This window comes from Dicentrarchus labrax, unplaced genomic scaffold, assembly GCF_905237075.1.
Source record: "Dicentrarchus labrax unplaced genomic scaffold, dlabrax2021, whole genome shotgun sequence".
Lineage (NCBI taxonomy): Eukaryota > Metazoa > Chordata > Actinopteri > Moronidae > Dicentrarchus > Dicentrarchus labrax.
The window spans coordinates 431,844-456,648 of NW_026136720.1; the positions used below are offsets into that span (position 1 = coordinate 431,844).

The 24,805-nt window shown below is 45.7% G+C and overlaps 2 protein-coding genes across 5 annotated transcripts in view; one reads left to right on the forward strand and one right to left on the reverse strand.

Moving 5' to 3' along the window:
• LOC127352651 (uncharacterized) overlaps positions 1-24,805 on the forward strand; it is a 221,359-nt gene that overhangs the window by 50,207 nt on the left and 146,347 nt on the right. The window contains exon 2 of one of the 4 annotated variants that reach the window (XR_007881149.1): positions 21,157-21,408. The exons of 2 other annotated variants lie outside the window; for them this stretch is intronic. Coding sequence is in view for 1 of the 2 variants with exons in the window: in XM_051381218.1 (XP_051237178.1) it covers positions 21,157-21,244 (88 nt within the window). In the remaining variant the exon portion in view is untranslated. Of the gene's footprint in view, positions 1-21,156; positions 21,765-24,805 lie in introns of those variants that run through there. One more of the 4 variants, XM_051381218.1, reaches the window with a different exon arrangement.
• Positions 30-24,033, reverse strand: LOC127352657 (zinc finger C3H1 domain-containing protein). The gene is made up of 35 exons (XM_051381226.1): positions 23,362-24,033; positions 19,422-19,832; positions 18,910-19,109; positions 18,199-18,637; positions 17,895-18,106; positions 17,317-17,440; positions 17,104-17,198; positions 16,650-16,829; positions 16,306-16,467; positions 16,062-16,199; positions 15,574-15,692; positions 15,289-15,429; positions 13,282-13,456; positions 12,553-12,681; positions 10,782-11,417; positions 10,534-10,643; positions 9,791-9,922; positions 8,547-8,668; positions 8,217-8,318; positions 8,002-8,130; positions 7,710-7,887; positions 7,456-7,642; positions 7,099-7,287; positions 6,779-7,016; positions 6,528-6,633; positions 3,882-4,080; positions 3,640-3,734; positions 3,460-3,564; positions 2,874-2,978; positions 2,631-2,793; positions 2,437-2,537; positions 2,258-2,359; positions 2,050-2,089; positions 1,665-1,727; positions 30-905 (listed from the first exon to the last, which is right to left on the reverse strand). Exons 1-35 carry the CDS (start codon positions 23,912-23,914, stop codon positions 807-809), a joined length of 6,279 nt encoding a protein of 2,092 aa, XP_051237186.1. The 5' UTR covers positions 23,915-24,033; the 3' UTR covers positions 30-806.

The window sequence follows — 24,805 nt, forward strand, 5'->3', positions numbered from 1 at the left end:
CTGGAGACACAATAAAGACTCAGGAGACATTTGCTCTCTTTAGAAAATAATTTAATAACATTTAAATCCAACATATAAAAAAAAACAACAGTGGAAGGACTTCTCTCCTCTCCTTGCTAATAATACTCTTTAATCAATATATTTAATCAATAAATGGAGAATTGGACAAAAAGAAAAAAGACAAATTGCACATGAGAGCTCGTTAGTGAGGTCCTGACTGTCTCTAACAGCGGTGCTGGTCTGGATCTGGATCAGTCTCTGTGGCAGTTTCTCTCTCTCTCTCTCTCTCTCTTTCTCTCTCTCTTTCTTTCTCTCTCTCTTTCTCTCTCACATTCAGATCGGATGAATAGAAAACACTAACGAGGCGGCGGCTGTGCTCCAATCACAGATCCATATCCAAAAAGATTAACAAAATAAAAGTCTTGTTTTTCCTCAGAGACAAAGAAAGACAATGTGCAGCATCACTACAGGGAGGGAGGGGGAGGGGGGGGCAAACACCACAGTGAGACACCCCGGTCCATCCCCCCCCCTGAGGAAAATTAAAAACAAAAAGGAGGAACTGAAAATGAAAAGTGACAGAAACAAAAACAGGAGGACATGAATTGAACAGCGTCACTCAGCAGCTGATACTTACGTACAGACGTGATTTAAGGACGAGTCCTGGAGGAGGAGGTGGGGGGGAGGAGAGGAGACGTCTGTCTTACCTCGTCTCATCTGTCTGCCCTTACTCAATCATCTACAGCTGATTGATTTATTGATTCTGATTTGAGTTTATTGTGTCGCTGACGGACGTCTTCTGTCTGAGCTCACTCACTGAGACTGACTCCCACCTGCTGACACCTGTCCAACAGCCTCCTCAGTCTGTCCACCTGTCCTCCTCCTTCTGCTGCCTCAAACAGCAGGCGCTGCAAGGGGGGGGAGGTTGGGAGGGGGGAGGAGAGGGCAGGGGAGGGCAGCAAGTGAACGTCTGTATCCAGGTGTGATGTAAACATTGTGTCACTTCAGGTGTCTTCAGGTGACACTCGAGACCTCTGTTTACCCTTTGTCTCCAATAATAATAATAATAATAATAATAATATCATCTGCAGCTCTGCCTCAGTGTGTCACCGTAGCAACAGACATGAGGGACTTTAAATCTGCAGCTTCGGGCGCCCGGTTAGCTCAGTGGGTAGAGCTGGCGACCCGTGTACTGAGGCTGAGTCCTTGCTGCAGCGGCCCAGGGTTCGAACCTGACCTGCGGCCCCTTGCTGCGTGTCATCCCCTCTCTATCTACCCCCCTCTCCTGTCCATCTTTGGCTGTCCCTATCAAATAAAGGCAATGAAAAGGCCAAAAAAATAACTATAAAAAATAAAAATAAATCTGAATCTTTATGATACTAGTTAGCATCATTTGCTATATTAACCATTTCCTCTGTGTTAACCTACAAAATGCTGTGTTTAGTGATCAGAGTACAGCGTCCGACAGCGCCGGGCAGGGCCGACAGCGCCGGGCGGGGCCGACAGCGCTGGGGCCGACAGCGCTGGGGCCGACAGCGAGCTGCTTCGGGGAGGAGGAATAAACATCAACATGGGACTAGAATCAGAGCTGGAGGGGCCTGAGACACGTGAAGTGACTGTTATGTGTTGGCATGCGTGTTACAGAGAAAGTGAAGGGGGGCAATTACATGTTTCCACAGGGCAGCACACAGTGGAAGGTTGAGGAGGGCCTGCTGATAGAGAAGTCGCACCTAAAAAAGAAATCATATAAAATAAAAGAAACAAACACCAGATGGCAGCACTGTGTCAGTAAGACTGAACCAAACTAACAAAAACAAAACAAAGTGTGGAATGAAGGCAGAGGTTTAGAACAAACAACAACAAACATCCACTTTACACATTATTGCTGATAAAAACCTGCAGAAGAAGAAATCAGGTTCAGTAACAATAATCACTTCCTGCCAAACTTCATTCATTGTTACTGGTTGTACAACAGAGTGACACCTGTCTGTAGTTGCAAAGATGAGGACTACACTTCCTGTTGTTGTCACATGGCCTCCATCACTAACTCACCTCAGATCGCTCCTTTAGTTCCCTCTCCACAGCGATCGCTCTGCCGAGAAACAAACAGCCGGTCAGCTTCACTTCTGGAACTACTGTGGCTGTCTTTATTGGACCACACTGTCCTACATCCATCAGCAAACACACACAGAGCTCCAGCTTTATCTGGCAGCGCTCCCACGGTTACAGCCTCATTACTTTGGGCTTTTCTTGCACTCACATTCTCCAGTTGGCCAGACACTTTGGAGAGGTACTGCTCAGCATCCTGGCCTGAAACTTCAGGTGTTCAAGGTTCCCGTCCAGCCACTCCTGATGCAGCAACCTGAGACACAGACTGCAGTCAGAGACCTGTCTGTCTGCTGCCGACCACACTGTGTGTGTGTGTGTGTGTGTGTGTACCTTAGGCTCAGTTCAGAGTTGTTAGGCATGGCGTAGCTCAGTCTCTCCAGCACCAGTGCATGCTGGGACTGTGGCAGACAGCTCAGGTACAGAGTCACCACCTGGAGACACAAATCAAATAATCATCACAATGTAATGTCTCCTCTCCCCGCCGCGCACTCTGACCTCTGACCCACAAACACTCAGAGTCTTGCCTTGTTGTGGAAGCGGTAGCAGGTCCAGAACTCTGCCGGGTTGAATGGGACCTCCAGCCGAGACGGGACGGTGCTCAGACAGCGCTGGACCAGGTCTGAGAACAGTTTGGACTGAGTGTGTGCCGGACTGCGAGCCTGCTGACTGCAGCTGTACAGCAGGTAACTGCAGACACAGACAGGTTTAATGAGGCACTCTGATTGGCTCAGACTGTGTATTAATGACTTCAGAGTTTAAACACTCACTCCATCCACAGTTTGTGAAGCTCTTCCAGCTGCATGGACGACCCCAGCGCTCTCTCGAAGGCGTCCACCGTCTCCTCCACGGAGCCGTGCAGCCACTGCCAGCGACTGCAACCGACAGAGTGTATGTGGAATATGGGTTTCACAGGGAACTTTACCACAGTTAACATCTGTTTCAGATCCTAATGCTCAAAATTAATTTTAAACTCAGAATGATGCTGAAATGCAGATAAATGCTTTCATCAGCCATTTACATTGTTCAGAAGCTCACATTAACCTGTTCCTTTACCCCACCTCTCCCCTCGCAGGAGGCGCCTCACATTTTAATTTAGAACTGTAGACAAGAATTTAAAGACTGTGCGATTACAGTGTTACATTATCCATTATCTGATTTAAATGTCAGTAAACGCGTTGGGATGGTAAATGCTGAATGGACTGCTAATGCTACGTTAGCTAACAGTCAGCCAGCAGATACAGCGAGGCCGACAGCTGCTTTATAATGTGATTGATTAATGTCATTCTAATCCATACTCTGGATATTTCTGTTCAACCTGTGAGGAATAAAAGCATCTATAAACTTGAAACCCACCAGTGGATGAGGTGGAGGTAAGGCATCTGGGGACCAAGCTGCTCCTGAAGCTCCTTGATGACGGGACCTCTCAGCAGCTCCTCGGTGGGGAAACCAAGGATGTGTCTGACGGGAGAAAACAACAACAGTCCTCAATGTGTTCATTTATCACACAGAGATCACAACCACAAACTGACGTACCGCAGGACATCCACAGGTTTCTTCTGACTCTGTTCATCCTCACAGAGACTGAGGATAAATCCTCTGAACAGAGGAGCAATGGCGCTCGACTTCTCCTGTCAGACAACACAAAATATCACATTGAACTTTAACAGTAGCTGCAGATGTGGGAGGTTTACTGTCTGATCTGAAGGGTATTGAGAAACAACATGCGGTTCCATTCTGAATTAATCTCATTGTTGGTTCAGTTCCCACGAGCTGACCTGGGCCATGAGGAACTTGCAGGAGTGATAGAAGACCTCTGCGTTGTTGGGACACTCGGCCAGAGCATGAAGCCACATGCTGACCGCCTGATCTGCATTTCCTTTGCTGATGTGGAGGTCGGCCAGAGAGTCTCTCAGGGTGCAGGACTCGGGACGAAACTCCAGCAGAGACTCACACAGAACAACACCCTCATCGAACCTGCAGGAGACAACGACGTCAACTTTAAATAAAGCTGTCCCCAACTCTAATATACAGCTATAAACTTGTTAATACGCTGCTATAAACCGTGTTAATACGCTGCTATAAACCCCGTTAATACGCTGCTATAAACCCCGTTAATAAGCTGCTATAAACCCCGTTAATACCCTGGTATAAACCCCGTTAATACCCTGCTATAAACCCCGTTAATAAGCTGCTATAAACCCCGTTAATACCCTGCTATAAACCCCGTTAATAAGCTGCTATAAACCCCGTTAATACCCTGCTATAAACCCCGTTAATAAGCTGCTATAAACCCCGTTAATAAGCTGCTATAAACCCCGTTAATACCCTGCTATAAACCTGTTAATACGCTATAAACCTGTTAATACCCTGCTATAAACCCCGTTAATACGCTGCTATAAACCCGTTAATACCCTGCTATAAACCCCGTTAATAAGCTGCTATAAACCCCGTTAATACCCTGCTATAAACCCGTTAATACCCTGCTATAAACCCGTTAATACCCTGCTATAAACCCCGTTAATAAGCTGCTATAAACCCCGTTAATACCCTGCTATAAACCCGTTAATAAGCTGCTATAAACCCGTTAATAAGCTGCTATAAACCCCGTTAATAAGCTGCTATAAACCCCGTTAATACCCTGCTATAAACCCCGTTAATAAGCTGCTATAAACCCCGTTAATACCCTGCTATAAACCCCGTTAATAAGCTGCTATAAACCCCGTTAATAAGCTGCTATAAACCCCGTTAATACCCTGCTATAAACCCCGTTAATAAGCTGCTATAAACCCCGTTAATAAGCTGCTATAAACCCCGTTAATAAGCTGCTATAAACCCCGTTAATACCCTGCTATAAACCTGTTTATGAGCTATAAACCTGTTAATACCCTGCTATAAACCCGTTTATAAGCTATAAACCTGTTAATACCCTGCTATAAACCCGTTAATACCCTGCTATAAACCCCGTTAATACCCTGCTATAAACCCCGTTAATACCCTGCTATAAACCCCGTTAATACCCTGCTATAAACCCCGTTAATACCCTGCTATAAACCTGTTAATACCCTGCTATAAACCCCGTTAATACGCTGCTATAAACCCCGTTAATACCCTGCTATAAACCCCGTTAATACCCTGCTATAAACCCCGTTAATACGCTGCTATAAACCCCGTTAATACGCTGCTATAAACCCCGTTAATACGCTGCTATAAACCTCGTTAATAAGCTGCTATAAACCCCGTTAATAAGCTGCTATAAACCTGTTAATACCCTGCTATAAACCCCGTTAATAAGCTGCTATAAACCCCGTTAATACCCTGCTATAAACCTGTTAATACCCTGCTATAAACCTGTTAATACCCTGCTATAAACCCGTTTATAAGCTATAAACCTGTTAATACCCTGCTATAAACCTGTTAATACCCTGCTATAAACCTGTTAATACCCTGCTATAAACCCGTTTATAAGCTATAACCTGTTAATACCCTGCTATAAACCTGTTAATACCCTGCTATAAACCCCGTTATAACTATAAGTAATACCCTGCTATAAACCCAAACGCTAAAACCCTAATAAGCTGCTATAAACCCCGTTAATACCCTGCTATAAACCCCGTTAATACCCTGCTATAAACCCCGTTAATACCCTGCTATAAACCTGTTAATACCCTGCTATAAACCCCGTTAATACCCTGCTATAAACCCCGTTAATACCCTGCTATAAACCCCGTTAATACCCTGCTATAAACCCCGTTAATACGCTGCTATAAACCCCGTTAATAAGCTGCTATAAACCCCGTTAATACGCTGCTATAAACCCCGTTAATACGCTGCTATAAACCCCGTTAATAAGCTGCTATAAACCCCGTTAATAAGCTGCTATAAACCCCGTTAATAAGCTGCTATAAACCCCGTTAATAAGCTGCTATAAACCCCGTTAATAAGCTGCTATAAACCCCGTTAATACCCTGCTATAAACCTGTTTATGAGCTAACCTGCTATAAACCCGTTAATACCCTGCTATAAACCCGTTAATACCCTGCTATAAACCCCGTTAATACCCTGCTATAAACCCCTTAATACTCTATAAACCCAAACCCACCTTGCTATAAACCTAATACTCTATAAACCGTAATACCTCTATAAACCCCGTTAAACGCTCTATAAACCCCGTAGCTGCTATAAACCCCTTAACTCTATAAACCCTAAACCCGTTTATAAAGCTATAAACCTGTTAATACCCTGCTATAAACCTGTTAATACCCTGCTATAAACCTGTTAATACCCTGCTATAAACCTGTTAATACCCTGCTATAAACCCGTTTATAAGCTATAACCTGTTAATACCCTGCTATAAACCTGTTTATCAGCTATAAGGAGGAATAGGAGCAGCCGGAGAAAGAGGAGCAAGAGGAAGAGCTCACCTCTGCAGCAGTTTGTTGAGGAAGATGAGGTTGGTGTGAAGAGGCAGGCAGGCCAGCGTCCTCTCACTCTGGGACAGAGACTCGTCACTGCACTGATGGATGGCGTCTGAGGAGACAAAGTACAAACTGATATGAACTCCTCACACAAAGAAATATCAGGGAGGGCAGACAGAGGGCAGACAGAGGGCAGACAGAGGGCAGACAGAGGGCAGACATTTAATTGTTGTTAATATAATAATTGACTCTCCTACCTTGGAAGAGAGCGACAAGGATGTCGAGCGGCGTGCTGACGTCCTGCGGGCTCGTCCAGGGCAGCAGGAAGGACTCTCTGCTAACCAGTCTGGACGGACCGGACTCCGCCGGGTTGAACAAGCCGGACGGCAGCCGGTCGAACTCCGTTAGGTGTATGTAGGAGAGCCAGAGCAGAGCGCGGTCAGTGGCGGTCAGGTGCTCGGCGATACTCCTGTCGTGGGCAGACTTCAAGGCGTTCTGCGCATACACAGATTATTCCTGATGTATAATCGATTGATTGGCAGTGTAACGAATCACAAACCACAGCTGTGTGGCTCACCTGTAGGATGGCCAGGGCGCTCTCCATGCGTCCTGTGAACAGGTTGAGTTCCACCCTGTAGAGCAGAGCCTCCATCAGCTGGAAGGAACGTCGCTCTGAGACGGCAGGAGACGACTCAGACAGCAGAAACTGCAGCAGACGCTCACAGACATAATCCTTCCCCTCAAAAGAGCTCTCTAGGTTCAAATACTGAGGAAACAACTTTACATTAATATCAGAACTTAATGCGGCTCAATGGAAGAACCAGAGAACAGACAGTACAGACAGTACAGACAGAACAGACAGAACAGACAGAACAGACAGTACAGACAGTACAGACAGAACAGACAGTACAGACAGAACAGACAGTGGACTTACGTTCCACCACACTTGGTAGTCGGGTGCGTGCTCCACAGCCATCTCACACATCTCCTGGACCTCCTCCCTGCTGCCCCGTCTGGAGAACAGGGACAGGTAGTGGCTCCACACCTCCGGGTTGTCACAGTTGGTCTCCAGAGCGCGAGACAGCGTGTTCAAGGCCGCTTCCAGACACTCTGCTGCAGACCTACAGACACACACAGACATCAGAGTCTGTCCTCACAGAGGAGACTATCTGTCAGCCGAGGACTCACGTCTCATTCTGGTTCAGGTATTTGAAGGCCAGCTTGATCCACAGCTGAGTGTCTCCGGGACTCTCCAGGACGCTGGTCTCCAGGTTTGATATGTCATCTGTCTCACTGACGAAATAACGTTTGTCCTCTGATGTGACGCACACGTCCAGAGCGGACAGGCTGGTCCTGGAGCACACGTCTGTACGCAGATCAACCACACATTAAGACAAACACACATTAACACAAACACACATTTACACAGTGTTTTACTGTCTTTGCTATATTTGAATTGTTTGATGAAACTCTTCCTCACCGTGTCTCCCGGCCACCGTGCTTCCAGCCGCTGTCTCGTCCTCACTGTCGTCCTCGGCGCTGCAGCCGCTCTGTGCCGTCGGCTTCAGCCTCCACCTCCTGGTGTCCTTACAGGTGGTGAACGGAGGGACTGCAGGGACCAAGAGTTCAGTCTGACAGTGCTGATGGTGATAATAATATAATAATAATAATAATATAATAATAACGTTCACCAACCGTGTCGTTTGCTTTCGTTGACTTTGCTGACGAGGAGGACGGCCTTCTGGTCCACTCCCATCCGGTCTTTGTTTGTGCCGAACAGCTTCTTCATGTATTTCTCTACAAAAGACCCAGAGAGCTCAGTTCCAACAGCTCAGTAACACGGTGACACAGCGATCGGTAGCACGGCGATCAGTAACACTGTGATACGGCGATCAGTAGCACGGCAATCAGTAACACGGCAACACAATTACAGATTGTTATGATAGTTTGAAGAATTTAGGTTAGGGTTGAATATACGAGGGTTAGGGTTAGTATTAGAGTTGAATATATGAATCTGAAACCAACCTGTGGCCATGCTGACGTCTTCGTCCGAGCTGCTCTCAGAACAGCCGATCAGCGGCAGGTTGTAGGACAGGAGGTCCTGGAACAGCTGGTTTGGGGTCAGAGTGCAGTTCCTCATGTGCTGCCTGCAGAGGGAGACAAGTTATTATTAGAGAAGTTTCTCATCATAGGGACTTTGGCAGACTTTGGCTGTGTCTCACTCCGCCTACTTGCAAACTTTCAACACTTAGTTTTAAGTATATAGTGTAGATAACACAAAAAGTCAGTGCACTGAAAGTACCTGGATGACCCCCTAAAAACAGTCAAAAAATTCAGTGTGGAATGATGGACCCTAGTTGCACTGAACAGACGCCATCTTGACTACAAAGCGGAAGGGGAGAGATCAGGGACGTCAGCAAGTTTTTCAAAATTTGAAATAATGGCAGACCTCTCAGCCGTGGCAGCCGAGCTGCGATGACAAGTTCGACACCTCAAGCGTATAAATGTAAGTAATGGTGGTAATACGAGACATTGTACTGTTGTCTAATGCATCACTTACATGTGCCTCACTGACTGAAGCCGACATAATTTTTGGCGAGTTTTGGCGTCGGAGGCAACGTAGTTTCCACATGCTGTGAACTAAGTGGTAAATGAACGTGCAGAAAAATGTTTGTAAACAAAAGCCGGCAAGGAAAATCGCATTCACGTGTGTTGCGTTTGTCACGTTTGTCAAGCTCATCCCTCTCGTCATTTCCGGTAAGTGTTTTAACGTAAGTGTTCCTTTTAGGACAATACTAACCATCGAAAGTGGGCACTACAGCAGTAAGTGGTCAGTGCACATTAGCAGTGTACTGAGGGAAGTATGCGGAATGAGACACAGCCCACATCTATACAGTCAGTAATGTCTTCTATTAACTCTATTAGTGTTGACCTGGGTCAGTATGTTGGGGAATTGGGAAAGTAAGGAATCAGGCCTGTAATCTGTGAAGTTGTGTTTATCCCCAGTTTCATATAAAGCTTTCCCTTTCATTTGGCTTTGTTAGTGATTTTACCTGTTAAACAGGGGAAGCTACAGATCTCTCCTGAGATCACTTGTGTTCAAATAAAACTGAACTGAACTTGATGTCTAAGGGAAAATGAGCTTGAATGACTTTGTTGATAATAATCAGGAATGTTCAGCTCACTGTGGGAGGTTGTGGTCTCTCACTACACTCAGTCCTTTTATTAATCAGGGAAATAATTCAACTGCACTGTGTTTAAGTTCTCACCAACTGCAGTCGTCGTCGTTGCAGGTTCCCATCAGGTCGAAGCGACAGAAACACTTCCTGGGTTGGATGGAGTTGCTGTAGGTCACAGAGCTCAGAGACAACTTCTCCTTGGTCCTGTAGAACGGACTGAACCTGAGACACAGACAGTATTGATCAGACACCAGCTCGTATTATCTGACTAATTTGTTTATCAGGATGAACCAGGACCCTCAGGTCCTCTGATACTGAGACAGGGTTCCCGCTCAACAGCAGCCGGATCCCTTCATTCATAGTGGGTTCGCATCAGGAGCAGTTTGGGGGTTCAGTATCTTGCTCCAGGACATTTCAACATGCAGCAGGAGAAGGCGGGACTGGAACCGCCAACCTCCTGAGGCACAGCTGCCCTCTGATTGTTAGCTCAGGCTAATCAACCATTCAGATGTTCCAGGACACACACACACACACACACACACACACACACACACACACACACACACACACACACACACACACACACACACACACACACACACACACACACACACACACACACACACACACACACACACACACACACACACACACACACACACACACACACACACACACACACACGTCTTTCCTCTGATCCACAGTTAGTCGGAGCTGCATTCTGGTCCAGTATTACAAAGTTCTGGTTCAGGTATTGTAAGAGAAAGTAAAAGTAGTTTAGATAAACCCCTCCCTGTGTGTCCCCTCAGGGCCTCTGTAGTATGATCTAGTACCTGTATGACCTGAAGACCAGCAGGGGGCTGTGATATGATCCAAAGGGAACCGGCTTCAGCTCTGAGCTCCCTGATTGGCTGCTGGTTGCGTCCACCTCCACTGACAGCACCTGAGAGACAACACACACAGACACAAAGTCGAGATAAACTAATTTAAAACATGAACTACAATATAAAAACACAAATAAGATGATTTTTAGTAAGTGAACTCGGTGCTTTCACTTTCAGGCCTGCAGTACCTGGCTCACCTGTGCAGGTGGGGGGCTGTCCACCTGTTGTCCTGCCCTGTGCAGCTCCCTCAGCAGCAGCTCTCCCAACCGGGGCTGCTGCTGGTACCTCAGCCTCAGAGCGTCCAGGTCCAGACCTGCAAACATCTCTGCAGGAGGTCTGGAGCTGGGGGAGGTCTTGGCGGGTTTGGAGGAGCTGCTGTCTTTAGCAGGAGTGGAGCTCGGCTGCTCCAGGTTGGGTTTCGTGCTGTTGGACTGACGGAAGGAGTGCCGGCGGCCCCCTTTAGTGGCGTTGGTGGCAGCGGCGGGTTTAGGTTCTGGTTCATGGTCGTCGGCCTCGGGGACGTCCTCGCTGTCCAGGGTTAGTTTGTCCTGGGTGAGGTCGTGCAGTGAGGGCTGAGGCAGAGGGAAGGAGGCGGAGGGAGGAGGAGGGATCTGGACCCGAGGGTCAGGAGGGGTGGAGGCTCGTAGCGGAGGCTCTGTGGGGGGTTCTGAGGGGACCCCTTTGTTGCGCAGGGCCTGAGCCTCCTTCAGTTGCTGGATCTTGAGGGCATACTCTGACTCCAACTGCTGCAGACGCTGCTTCTGTGCGATCAGCTCCGCAAAGTGGCGCTCTGACCCGCGGGGGGCGCCGTCCAAGCGCTGCAGCTTATTGGGCTGAGGGGGGACAAAAGGACAGTCAGTGCTGCACACACCTTAATACACTGTACCTGTCCGCCATTTACTTCAAGGCATCAGCCCTCTACTGTCTGAGCTTCCTGCTGCAGCCACAGGGCGCTTTTAACAAAATAAACCCAACATTTCAAAATAAAAGCTTTGAATAACAAATAACCAGGGACTTTTATTGTGAAGAATTTATAGGAAATGAAATATAAATATCATAATATATAGATATTTAGGGATGCACTGATACTAATGTTTAAAATAACAATGTGTTTGCACATTGAAATATCATTATGTCTCACCTGTTATATTCTCTTTATATATTTGTATTATCATGTCTTTTCATTGTCTCTATTTTTATCTTTATTTGTTTCAACCAACTTAATAAGTCAAATCGCTATTTGCCAATAAACCTGATTCTGAACTGGTGCTGCAAGGCTAATAAATCATGCTAACTAGCGACTAATGCTAGCAGACTGCACACACACAACTCTAATTGGGTGAAAGCTAAGCTAACAGTGTATGAGTTAGCTTACAACCCTATCTTTGTTATCAACAGGTCAGAACTACCCATGTTAGTGATGTTCCCTTTATGATAGCTTCAATGAACAGAGCAGTAGAAAGGTAACAGAGTACAACATCAATCCTCAGAACTGTGGTTGTTTTACTGAAAATGATCCAGACAGATAATTCTGTGTTCTGTTGGTTTAATCCGGTCTGTGTCTCCTCTGTGGGCAGAGGCTCACACAGCTTATCAGACCATGAACCCTGTGAATATCCACAGCTTCCAGTGGGACACAGGAGGCTATAAACAGGAAACACCTATATGCATTATATTGTTATATTTATGGATCTGTTACATTGTTCTAAAGCCAGCTGGTTGCTTGTTTTTGTGAACGTGTCTACAGGATGAAAATGATCCAACAGGTGAATCGTGCTGAGGCTCACGCTCTCTCGTAAACACGTGTTCACTGTGGAAAGCTCTGACCGGCAGCAGCTGGTTTCAGGATCTTCTGTTTATCGGCCTTGTCAGCGCAGACATGAGCTGGGGTCAGATAATCAATAACTGATCCATGGTCTCTCAGTATAAAGCAGCGCGCAGAAGAAGAGTCAGAGGAGGGAAGCTCACCAGCGTCTGGTTGGAGTCTGTCCTGCGTTTGGATCCTCTGCCTGCAGACAGCTGAGCCTGGTTCAGCTCCTGCTCCAGCCTCACCGCCATGCTCTTCTTTATGGACACTCGATGTTCAACACGGTGCACCTGAGGATATTTAAACAGGTGAGTTTTTATTATTTGTAACAATCACAGACTTAATAGGCTTCTTTTCAGACAGATTTAGTGTTTTAGTCTCCCTGATGCTTGTTGTTTTACCTGCGTACGTTTCCAGGCTGTTTATCAGAGAGTGAAGGCTCTGTGAATACTCGGTTCTTAAATAATCATCAAAATATCCAAAATGACAATTTCATTAGGATTTCTGCACAGAAATGAACTAAATGCGAGAGACAGGCCTACTGTGTGTATATTTGTGTACAGTTTTATTGTACCCGTGCAGATAAAGAACACCTTGCGACTGCTATCGGGGGTCCCGACCCACAGGGACAGTCGAGCTCAGTCACATGACTTTCTCCTTGTTGATGTTAGTGTTTAACGTGTTCATGCACTGACCCCTGGTGGTCATCTGATAGTATGACCTGTCATTAATGTAAACGATATGTATTATTAAGTAATTAATAATAATGATTAATGAGTAATTATTATCATTATGTGTTGTGTAACAAATCTCACAATCTAACACGCACAACTGAACACTGTTAGGACCACCAACCTGCTCATGAATGTGGGAATAAATAAAAAACTCACCTGTTCCTGCAGCTTCTTGAGCAGGGTCCTGTTGGCGCTGACGATCTTCTCTGAGGCCTGCAGCTGCTCTCTCAGTTTGGCCACCTTCCCCTCTGCTGCCTTCAGGGACTCCCTCTTCTTCAGCTCCTGCTGCAGCAGGTGTCTGAGGACGGCCTCGTCCCTCTGCAGCAGCTCCCTGAGAGACACTCACTGATTCACTATACTGAACCCACATAATGCTGTACACTGCACTACAACACAACAGTAACAACTGCACTACATTACAACACTACAGTAACAACTGCACTACATTACAACACTACAGTAACAAATGCACTACATTAAAACACTACAGTAACAACTGCACTACATTACAACACTACAGTAACAACTGCACTACATTACAACACTACAGTAACAACTGCACTACACTGCACCACACTACAAGACTACAGTAACAACTGCACTACATTACAACACTACAGTAACGACTGCACTACACTACAACACTACAGTAATAACTGCACTACACTACAACACTACAGTCACAACTGCACTACAACACTACAGTAACAACTGCACTACAACACTACAGTAACAACTGCACTACAACACTACAGTAACAACTGCACTACACTGCACCACACTACAACACTACAGTAACAACTGCACTACACTACAACACTACAGTAACAACTGCACTGCACTACAACACTACAGTAACAACTGCACTACATTACAACACTACAGTAACAACTGCACCACACTACAACACTACAGTAACAACTGCACTACACTACAACACTACAGTCACAACTGCACTACACTACAACACTACAGTAACAACTGCACTACACTACAACACTACAGTAACAACTGCACTGCACTACAACACTACAGTAACAACTGCACTACACTGCACCACACTACAAGACTACAGTAACAACTGCACTACATTACAACACTACAGTAACAACTGCACTACATTACAACACTACAGTAACAACTGCACTACATTACAACACTACAGTAACAAATGCACTACATTAAAACACTACAGTAACAACTGCACTACATTACAACACTACAGTAACAACTGCACTACACTGCACCACACTACAACACTACAGTAATAACTGCACTACACTACAACACTACAGTCACAACTGCACTACAACACTACAGTAACAACTGCACTACAACACTACAGTAACAACTGCACTACAACACTACAGTAACAACTGCACTACACTGCACCACACTACAACCCTACAGTAACAACTGCACTACATTACAACACTACAGTAACAACTGCACTACACTACAACACTACAGTCACAACTGCACTACACTACAACACTACAGTAACAACTGCACTACACTACAACACTACAGTAACAACTGCACTGCACTACAACACTACAGTAACAACTGCACTACACTGCACCACACTACAAGACTACAGTAACAACTGCACTACATTACAACACTACAGTAACAACTGCACTACATTACAACACTACAGTAACAACTGCACTACATTACAACACTACAGTAACAACTGCACTGCACTACAACACTACAGTAACAACTGCACTACACTACAACACTACAGTAACAACTGCACTACAACACTACACTGCACTACTACACTACACTGCACTACTACACTACAGTAACAACTGCACTACACTACAACGCTAAAGTAACAACTGCACTACACTACACTACAACACTACAATAACAACTTACACTACAACACAACAGTAACAACTGCACTTCACTAGTTTTTACACTGTTTTATATAAATATGAAGTTAATTATTCAGATTTGGGACATTTTCTCACTAACCACCCACCTGTTGGAACCATCCTAAACACACTGAATGAAATAAATAGCTCCTATTCTAAAGTTATGAATCTGTTGTTTATCTGTTTACTAAGCAGATTTATGGACTGTGGATTGGATTCATACTGTAAGACTGAACTTTTATAATAAGGTCTGTATATATTAACAGTGTTTGCTGACCTGTGTTTGTGCAGTCTCTGCTCTGCCTCACTCCGTTTCAGCTCTACAGCCGATGAATCCAGACCAGGATCAGAACCAGCAGGAGAGCTGGAGCTCCGAGTGCTCAGAACCTGATCCTTCAACATCTTCTGCTTCTCCCGGCTGAAACACACACAAATATATTTTTATATTATATTGTAAAGAGGTTTTATATTGTAGTCTACAGCAGCAGTCAGAAGTCAGATGTTTTACATTGTAAAGACACAACCGCAGCAGTTACAGTGAGGTTGTAGTGATTTTATCTACCTGGCTATTTCCTCTTTGAGCAGACGGTATTCGGCCTTCTTGGCTTCAGGAAGAGCTTCTGGAGTTCTGACCGGGTTGTTCTCCTTCTCTGATCCCGACGCTGCTTTAGGCTTCGCTGCCTGGAAGAGTCAGACAGAGACGGTTCCCGCTCTTTAACAAATCATTTCCCAGGACTTTTCAGCAGTCGCTCACAACTGCTGACAGTAACAATTTTTAATCATTAAGTTTTAATCAATTCCCAGGTGTTTCTATGACTGGAAAACTAGTCTCTACATTTCCATGTTTCCAGGACACGTGGGATCGTGTTATCACCTAATTGATTAACTGATTAATTGTTGCAGCTCTAAAAGCAGGTGGTCCTTCTGAGGGAGGTGACAGAGCAGCCAAAGTCGACTCCTTTCATTCCAGTCTCATTGTGCAGACTGGAATATTTGGTAATATTTGGTAATATTTTGTGTGTGTGCAGCAGAGACAGAAGATGGACGCACCTCGACCGTCCTTCGGGCCTCTTTGATCATGAACTCCAGTCCTCCAAATGCCACTTGTGATGAGCTGCAGGCATCCATATCAGAGTCGCTGTCATCTGAGTCGTTGAGAGAAACCACCACAGACTTGTGTCTGGGCAGCTGGATGGAGACAGACAGGGAGACAGACAGTGAGACTCTGCACTGATCCATGACCTGTTATTAACAGGTCATTAAAGCAGACTGATGAAGACGAGCAGGTTCTCACCACCAGTGGAGCTCTGACACTGTGGTGTCCTCTGGTGAACTTGCTGGTTCTGGACTGAGACACCGTGTTCAGGCTGACGGTGCTCAGGTTTCCTCTGGTGGGCTGCTGGACACCGGCAGGAGGGGGACAGCTGGGAGATGGAGGACCACTGGAGCTCTTCTCCTACAGACAGGAACCAATAGATAGATCAATATTTAGAGGGATAAGATTGAAAAGCAGCAGCTTCTGGAGGAAGTCCACCAGATTCTGATCTGATCTGGAGACGTTTACACAAGTTCACAACTTTTGAGATTAAAAAGTGGATTTATCTTCACTCCCGCCTGCTGTCACTGTAGCACACTAACCTCAGTTGCTGACACTCTCTTGTTGGCCATAGACATCAGACAGGTCTCCCTCAGCAGCATCTCCTCCTCCTCTTCCTCATCTGCAAAGGGAGGCTTGGGAGGAGGCTCCAGCTCGTCTGGTGGAGGAGGGAGGGGTGGAGGCGGAGGAGGAATGCCAGACAGCATGGGGGAGAGGAACGGCTGCGGGGGAACAGAGGAACCAAAGGCTCTATTACAGGAACAAAACGCTTTTACTTTGAAAATGTTGCAGGAAGTAAAACTTTTTCTCCATTTTAATGTAAATAGTAAAATAACTACATTGTTCATCTCTTCCTTTAAAAGATTAAAACCAAATCAACTGTTTTATCATCAGATACAAAGGAAAATATTATTACATAGTTTATATTTTTAAATGCATCGAAATAAGCATCAGATTGTTGATCATTACAGATCATTACAGAGGCGGGGGGCGTACCATTCCAAAGTGATGAGAGTCGGAGACATAAAGACACACCTGAGGAAGACATCCTGGATCGTCTGCCGGAAGCTGCTCATGTGTCGGTGACGGTACTGAAACACAGTCATTACATAAATCAATGACAACCTTCCACAATAAAAGCTCACCTATACTACAACCTTCCACAATAAAAGCTCACCTATACTGCAGCCTTCCACAATAAAAGCTCACCTGGTGAACTGGTCTCGCTGTCCGTGTCCATCGCCACCTCGTCATAGTTGTCATACTGGTAGAGGTTCCCTGAGGCATCCAGACCTTGTTTACCTGCAGACTTCCTGTGTTCCCGGTCTCTGGACTGAAGGACAGGGATACAACAGACTTCCTATCACTTTAACTCTTCTTCTGTGGTGTTTTGATTAATGATTGCTCTTTTGTTTTTTGATTGTTCACATTCAAAAAAAAGTTATTAACTACATTTTAATATGAACAGATTTTTGTGTCATTACCCAGCATCCTTTTCTGCACATGCTCTGCTTCTATCTACATTTAATAACCAGGTTTCTGTAGATCTGACTGAGCGGCTAAATTAAAATCTAAACGTTCCAGGACAACAAATTACTTCCAGGATAATTGATAAATGATATTTAAATCAATTTCCAGCTGTTTCCATGAAGGAAAACTAGTCTGTAAATGTCCAGGTCCCCCGGAACTCTCTGGACTCTCAGTAAACTCAATGTTTTTAATCAGACACTAAAAGACAACAGCTTGATTTTCTCCTTTTATAATAAATCCACTGTTCGTGCTCCTACTTTGCTGCGTGTCATCGTCTTCCCTCCCACCAGCTTCATGAAGCGGTTGTACTGCTCGTCCTGGTTGGACAGATCGCGGATCCTGCGGATTTCGTCCTCTCGTTTGCGGCGCTCTTCCTCTTCCTGTCGACGTTTCTCCTCCTGCTCTCTTTGCTGCTGCAGCTTCCACGTCCTCAGCTGCTGCTTCCTGAATGCCTGCTTCGCTGCCGAGCCTGAGAGGAAGAGCACCATTATCATCATCATCATCATCATCATCACACTGATACTGATCCTACCACAGTGTGAACCTGTCCAACCCTCTCACCTGGACTGATCATCTTTTTGGCCATGTGCGGTTTTCCTGGAGCTCTGCCTCTCTCCAGCGGAGGTTTGGGACCAGGTTTAGGACCCGGTTTGAGCCTCTCTCTTTCTCTGTCTGGAGGTCTGGGGCCAGTCTTGGTTCTGTCTCGGTCCCTCACCAGTGGCTTGGACCTGGTTCTGCTCCTGTCTGTAGCGGCGGCAGCAGCGGTGGCAGCAGCAGCGGTGGCAGCAGCAGCAGAGGCCGACCTGGTGGTGACCCTCTGCCTGCTGGGCAGAGCGGCTCCAGAGCTGGAGCTCTTCTCCTGGACCACTTTAGTGATCCGGTCTTTGCTCTTCTTCATCACCTGCTGCTCCTTCTGCTGCCACTTCTTACTGGCCGACTGCAGAGCGAGGAGACGCAGCTGCAGCTCCGACAGCTCCTCTTCCTCCACCTTCACCACCGGCTGCTCAGAGACACATACAAGTAGTAAGTAACTGTTATCCATCACTGCCGCTGTTTTTGTTATTGATTATAATCAATACAGTAATATCAGAAACATACAGAAATCTTTAGTCAGGGGCAGCTTTAGTCTTTTCAACTTAAAAACTAAATAAAGGACTAATAATTGGAATAATTGGTCCCAAGTGGAGTTTCTTCTGTACACAGCTGTGGTAAAAAGAACGGACACACTGATCTATTGATCTCTTGATATAGTTCTGGTTACGTCTGTCCCACCTTGTCAGGAGAGACGAGCGAGTCTTCGCTAGACGCCGACGATTCTCTCCGACACGAACACGTCTTTATGGTTTTCTCATCTTTGTCCGTCTCTTCGCTGCAGCAGGGACACGTCTTCTTCACCTCCACGTCTTCTTCACTGGCTCTTTGTTCCGTTTCTGCTCCAGCTGCTGTTCTTCTGTCTTCTTCTTCTACTCCTTCTGGACACACAGGAAGTGAAACCACAATTTTATTGTTTGGTTATATATCTGTGATTGCTGTTCTATTTTCACTTTTTTATACATAATCTGTGAAAGCTACTCAGCAATAACCTTGTTTATGATTCTATTAACAACTTTCTACAATAAAAGCTCACCATACTGCAACCTTCCACATTAAAAGCTCACTATGCTGCATACTGTGAAAGCTACTCAACAATGAACATGTTTATGATTCTATTAAAATAATGTAAATGATGAACTGATTATCAGAAACCTTCAGAGAAACATTGATTATTGAGTATTTGTTCTCACCCTGCTCCCCAGTGTCGCCTCCCGTCTCCTGCTCCTCCCACTTCCTCTTCAGCTCGTCCAGGTTGACGGGGACGGGCAGTTTATAGCGGAGAGGTTTGATGTTGAACGCCTGGAACACTTTCTTCTCCGCCATCTCCAGCTCAGACGCTTCCTCCGGACTGGGAACGGGTTGTTGGGGTACTGGTTTGGTCTCTGCAATACTGGCGGCGTTGGGGTCTGGGGTCTGGTCTCTGGCGGGGGAGTCTTTGGGCTCCAGAGCCATGGTCTCCTCTTTTCGGATGCACTCCAGCTCCAGCTGGATCTGCTTATACTTGGACAGGAGGTCCTCGAAGGACTCGTCAACACTGTTCTCTGGTTTGGTTTGAACACTGTGAGCTGGTTTCCTGGTCTGGTTCCTGCCCTGAGGTTTCTCTGAGGTCACATGTTAAAGAACGTACAGCTACTAATAATCAATTAGTCAATTCATCAATTAGTCTGTAAAGAAAGAAAATTGAGTTCATCACCATTTCTTGTTTTGTCTGACCCACAGACCCGAATCCATCTAATATTCGGGACCACAACTCACAATTATTTACATGATCTGTCGATATCATGGATTAAGCAATTATTTGTTGGTCAGACATCCTCAAAGAGCTGACTGTAGAAACTACTGACACACCTGTACTGTGATATACACTACTGACTTGTCTCTGTACTTGTATTATTAGATCTTAGTGCTGCATTTGACACCATTGACCATAATATTCTTTTACAGAGACTTGAGCATCAAATTGGCATTAAAGGAACCGCACTAAGCTGGTTTAAGTCATATTTATCAGATCGCTCGCAGTTTGTACATGTTAACGATGAATCTTCAATAAATACTACAGTTAGTCATGGAGGTCCACAAGGTTCTGTACTTGGACCAATACTATTTACTTTATATATGATCCTTTTAGGCAACATTATTAGGAATCACTCCATTAACTTTCACTGTTATGCAGATGATACGCAGTTATATCTATCAATCAAGCCCAATGAAATTAATCAATTATCTAAATTACAAACATGTCTTAAGGACATAAAGTCCTGGATGAGCTGCAATTTTCTGATGTTAAACAATGAAATTCTTGTTCTTGGCCCCAAAAACCTTAGAGACTCACTGTCTAAAGATATAGTTACTCTAGATGGCATTAACTGGCCTCTAGCACCACTGTCAGGAATCTTGGAGTTATCTTTGATCAGGATTTGTCTTTTAACTCCCACATAAAGCAGACCTCTAGGACTGCCTTCTTTCATTTACGTGATATTAGAAAAATTAGACACATCCTATACAGACAGATGCAAAAACAACCATGCATTTGTTACTTCAAGGCGGATTACTGCAACTCTTTATTATCAGGTTGCCCCAATAAGTCCATTAAAACGCTCCAATTAATTCAGAACGCTGCAGCACGAGTACTACAGGAACTAAAAAGAGATCACATCTCTCCTGTACTAGCTTCTCTGCATTGGCTCCCTGTAAAATGTAGAATTGAATTGAAAATCCTCCTCCTCACCTATAAAGCTCTTCATGGTCAGGCCCCTTCATATCTTAAAGAGCTCATAGTACCCTATTACCCCACTAGAACACTACGTTCTCTGAATGCTGGGCTACTTGTGGTTCCTATAGTCTCTAAAAAGTAGAACAGGAGCCAGAGCCTTCAGTTACCAAGCTCCTCTCCTGTGGAACCAGCTTCCAGTTGTGGTTCGGGAGGCAGACACCCTCACCACATTCAAGAGTAGGCTTAAGACATTCCTCTTTGATAAAGCTTATAGTTAGGGCTGGATCAGGTGAGTCCTGAACCATCCCTTAGTTATGCTGCTATAGGCCTAGACTATCGGGGGATTTCCCATGGTGCACTGAGCTCCTCTCTTCCTCTCTCTTTCTGCACTCATTCATGTCCCATTAATGCATGTTACTAACTTCACTTCTTCCCCGGAGTTCTTGTGCTTTCTCGTCTCGCAGGTTCTTATCGATCCTGGTGGAGCCTCCTGCCATGGTCCTGCTAGACTGCCATTGCCAATACTGTTGTTGCTGTGCACCTGTCTGTCTGTCTGTCTGTCTGTCTCTCTCTCTCTCTCTCTCACCCCAACTGGTCGAGACAGACGACCACCCACCTAGAGCCGGAGGATCTGTCCTAGGTTTCTGCCTTTTAACAGGCAGTGTTTCCTTGCCCTTGTCTCCAAGGTCTTGCTCATGGTGGTACTGTTGGGTCTCTGTAATTAATGTTAAAGAGTTCGGTCTAGACCTGCTCTATTTGAAAAGTGTCCTGAGATAACTTCTGTTATGAATTGGCGCTATACAAATAAAATTGAATTGAATTGACACACCTGTAGTGTGATTAGGGTTGCAAAGGGGCAGAAAGTTTCCGGTAAATTTCCGGAAACCTTCCATGGAGAGATAAGCTGGGGAATTTTGGAAACATTCGAATTTGGAAACTTTCATGGGAATTACTGGAAATAATGGGAATTTAGGAGAATTAACTGGAAAAGTTGGGTAATTCATACAATATTGAGATGTATTTTCTTTGTATTTGTGCTACGTTGGTCGTTTTAATGTCGACTTTAAATTCTCCTACACACTGTTTACATTGCTGCTTTAGTCCGGTCACCAGTTTATGCATTGCACCGTGTTACTGTGAGTTCAATACAATGTAAAGGTTGGTTTCTGAGCTGGTTTGCTAAATAGGCTAATGTAGCTAACAATAACACTAGCCTGCCCCTGGAGGCCCCTGGAGGTTCCTGGAGGCCCCGGGGGGCCCCTGGAGGCTCCTGGTGGCCCCTAACAACACAGCTGCTGCACTGGGGGCGTCCATGTTCTCTCTGACTCGTAACGCCCAAAGACAACTAGAACGCTATAAGTGGTACAAGCCGGGTAATTACGTCACGTTCTCGCGTCAGAGCAACTCAGGCGGGGGATTTACGAGACAAACGGATAGCACCATAAGTAGTAGCCCAAACCATTGACCTTTAGCTTAACATATGATGGTAGCCAGCATGCTGCCTTTGATTTACTATGGCTATGGTTATGTTATATGCGTACAATACAATTAACCCAAATAGGTTAATAGCAATGGGTTATGTATTAACCCCCCCGCCCCAAAACAAAAAAAAACTCCCATATTTTAAAAAATAAATGTTGGCAAGTATGTAGTAGCCTATGCTGATTACTGCGTGTGTGCATGTCATTGACGAATATAAAGAGGACATTCAACTGAAGCTGCATTAAATCAGGTTGTTTTAAGTGAGATTATCCTGCAAGATGTTTCTTTTCAACTACATGTAAGTTCCCTGTTATAGACTAACGGTATTATAACAAGCAATATTAAAAATATCCAGTTTATTCACATTAATTCCCGTTTATTCACATGGAAAGTTTCCAACTTTGAAAATTCCTGGAATTTTGCAACCCTAACTGTGATATACACCCTACTGACACACCTGTACTGTGATATACTGACACACCTGTACTGTGATATACTGACACACCTGTACTGTGATATACTGACACACCTGTGCTGTGATATACTGTGATATACTGACACACCTGTACTGTGATATACTGACACACCTGTACTGTGATATACTCACACACACCTGTACTGTGATATACTCACACACACCTGTACTGTGATATACTCACACACACCTGTACTGTGATATACTGACACACACCTGTACTGTGATATACTCACACACACCTGTACTGTGATATACTCACACACACCTGTACTGTGATATACTCACACACACCTGTACTGTGATATACTCACACACACCTGTACTGTGATATACTGACACACACCTGTGCTGTGATATACTCTATAGTGTGTACAGGTGAGGGTTGGGCGTACAGGTGTATATCTGGTTATCATCTCGGAATGTCGGTAATTGAATCAGTGTCCCGGGTGAAGGATACGTTTTCTGGAGGGGGAGCTGTGACTCTCTCCGGGCCCGTAACGACCGGGGGGACCTCTGTTGTTTCCACCCCGACTGGCTCGGCTCCAACTCCCGCGTCCACCGTTCGGCATGGCCCGGTGTCTGAACCGGCCCAGGGCACCGTGGCTCCGCTCCCAGAAGCTGGTTCTCGGGCTCGGCTCGCCGTGAGGCCCGAGTCCCGGCGGCGGCGGCGGCAGCGGCGGAGGAGAGGGAGCTGGAGGCCGGTCGGGCCCGCTCGGCCCGCACTGCTGTCGGTGGCTCAGCGGGAAAGGGCCGCGGTTGTACGGCCGCATGAGGCGGAACTCTGGCGGCGGGTGGCCGGGGTGGCCCGGGTGGCCCGGGTGGCCCGGGTGGGGCAACATGTTGTGCGGATGCTGGTGAGGTTTGCGAGGCCGCGGAGGAGCGCCGCGGCCCGGCCTGCTACCATCCCCCCGCCGGATCGGCACACTCTCCTCGGTCTCATCGTCGCAGATCTCTCCGTCTTCCAGCTCGCCCTCCTCTCTGGGAGATCGATTCACCGCGTTCAGATCCATATCGATAAAGTCCGGACTCACTGGGAACTCATCGGACGGTAGACGGGACGTTCATGGCGGCGGTTCACCGGACAGTTGATGTTAGCTAGCTGCTAGCTTCTTCTCTGTTGCTCTCGCCAACTCTCGCGATACCACGAGAGTTACACACCGGAAGCAGCCCATATAGAGACAAGTGACTTCTAAAAGGCCCAGATAGATAAGATATTCCTTTATTTGTCCCACAAACAGCAGCAGAGTGATAGAGAATAACAGTAAGAGGAGGAAAATAATAAATAATAAATATAAACACTGTACAAGAACCCACAAACAGATAACACAATATTAGCAGCAGCAGTTGCACATGGGCAACAGATTGTACAGTGATGGGGAATGGTAGTGCACATTGTTCATATATATAAAGATTATATAGTATATAAAAACATTAATTATTATTATTGATGCCGAGATGGGGGGGGGCAGTGCTGGTTGTTAAACAGTCTGACAGCAGCAGGAAGGAAGGACCTACGATATCTCTCCGTCACACATTGGGGTCTGCTCAGCGTACTGATGGTGTCCTGCATGGGGCTGGAGACACTGCAGATAGCAGATGGTGGAATATTGTAATAGTAATAATTACAACAAATTAACACCACCTATTTTATTTATATATGATGAGTATAATATTCATGCATCTGTCTGTGTCTGTCTCTCTCTCTCTCTCTCTCTCTCTCTCTCTCTCTCTCTCTCTCTCTCTCTCTCTCTCTCTCTCTCTCTCTCTCTCCCTAACTGGCTCGAGATCAGTCGCCCCCACCCACCTAGAGCCGGAGGATCTGTCCTAGGTTTCTGCCTTTTAACAGGCAGTGTTTCCTTGCCCTTGTCTCCAAGGTCTTGCTCATGGTGGTACTGTAGGGT

Bases quoted from the DNA above. Each gene is read 5' to 3' on its own strand.
- LOC127352657 (XM_051381226.1), bottom strand. From the start codon at position 23,914: ATGGATCTGAACGCGGTGAATCGATCTCCCAGAGAGGAGGGCGAGCTG. The intron at 19,833-23,361 runs GTATCCTTCACC...ATGTGACCTCAG, and splicing joins CAGCTCCCCCTCCAGAAAAC to AGAAACCTCAGGGCAGGAAC. The intron at 7,288-7,455 runs GTAAGTCCACTG...TTGTTTCCTCAG, and splicing joins ACTACCAAGTGTGGTGGAAC to TATTTGAACCTAGAGAGCTC.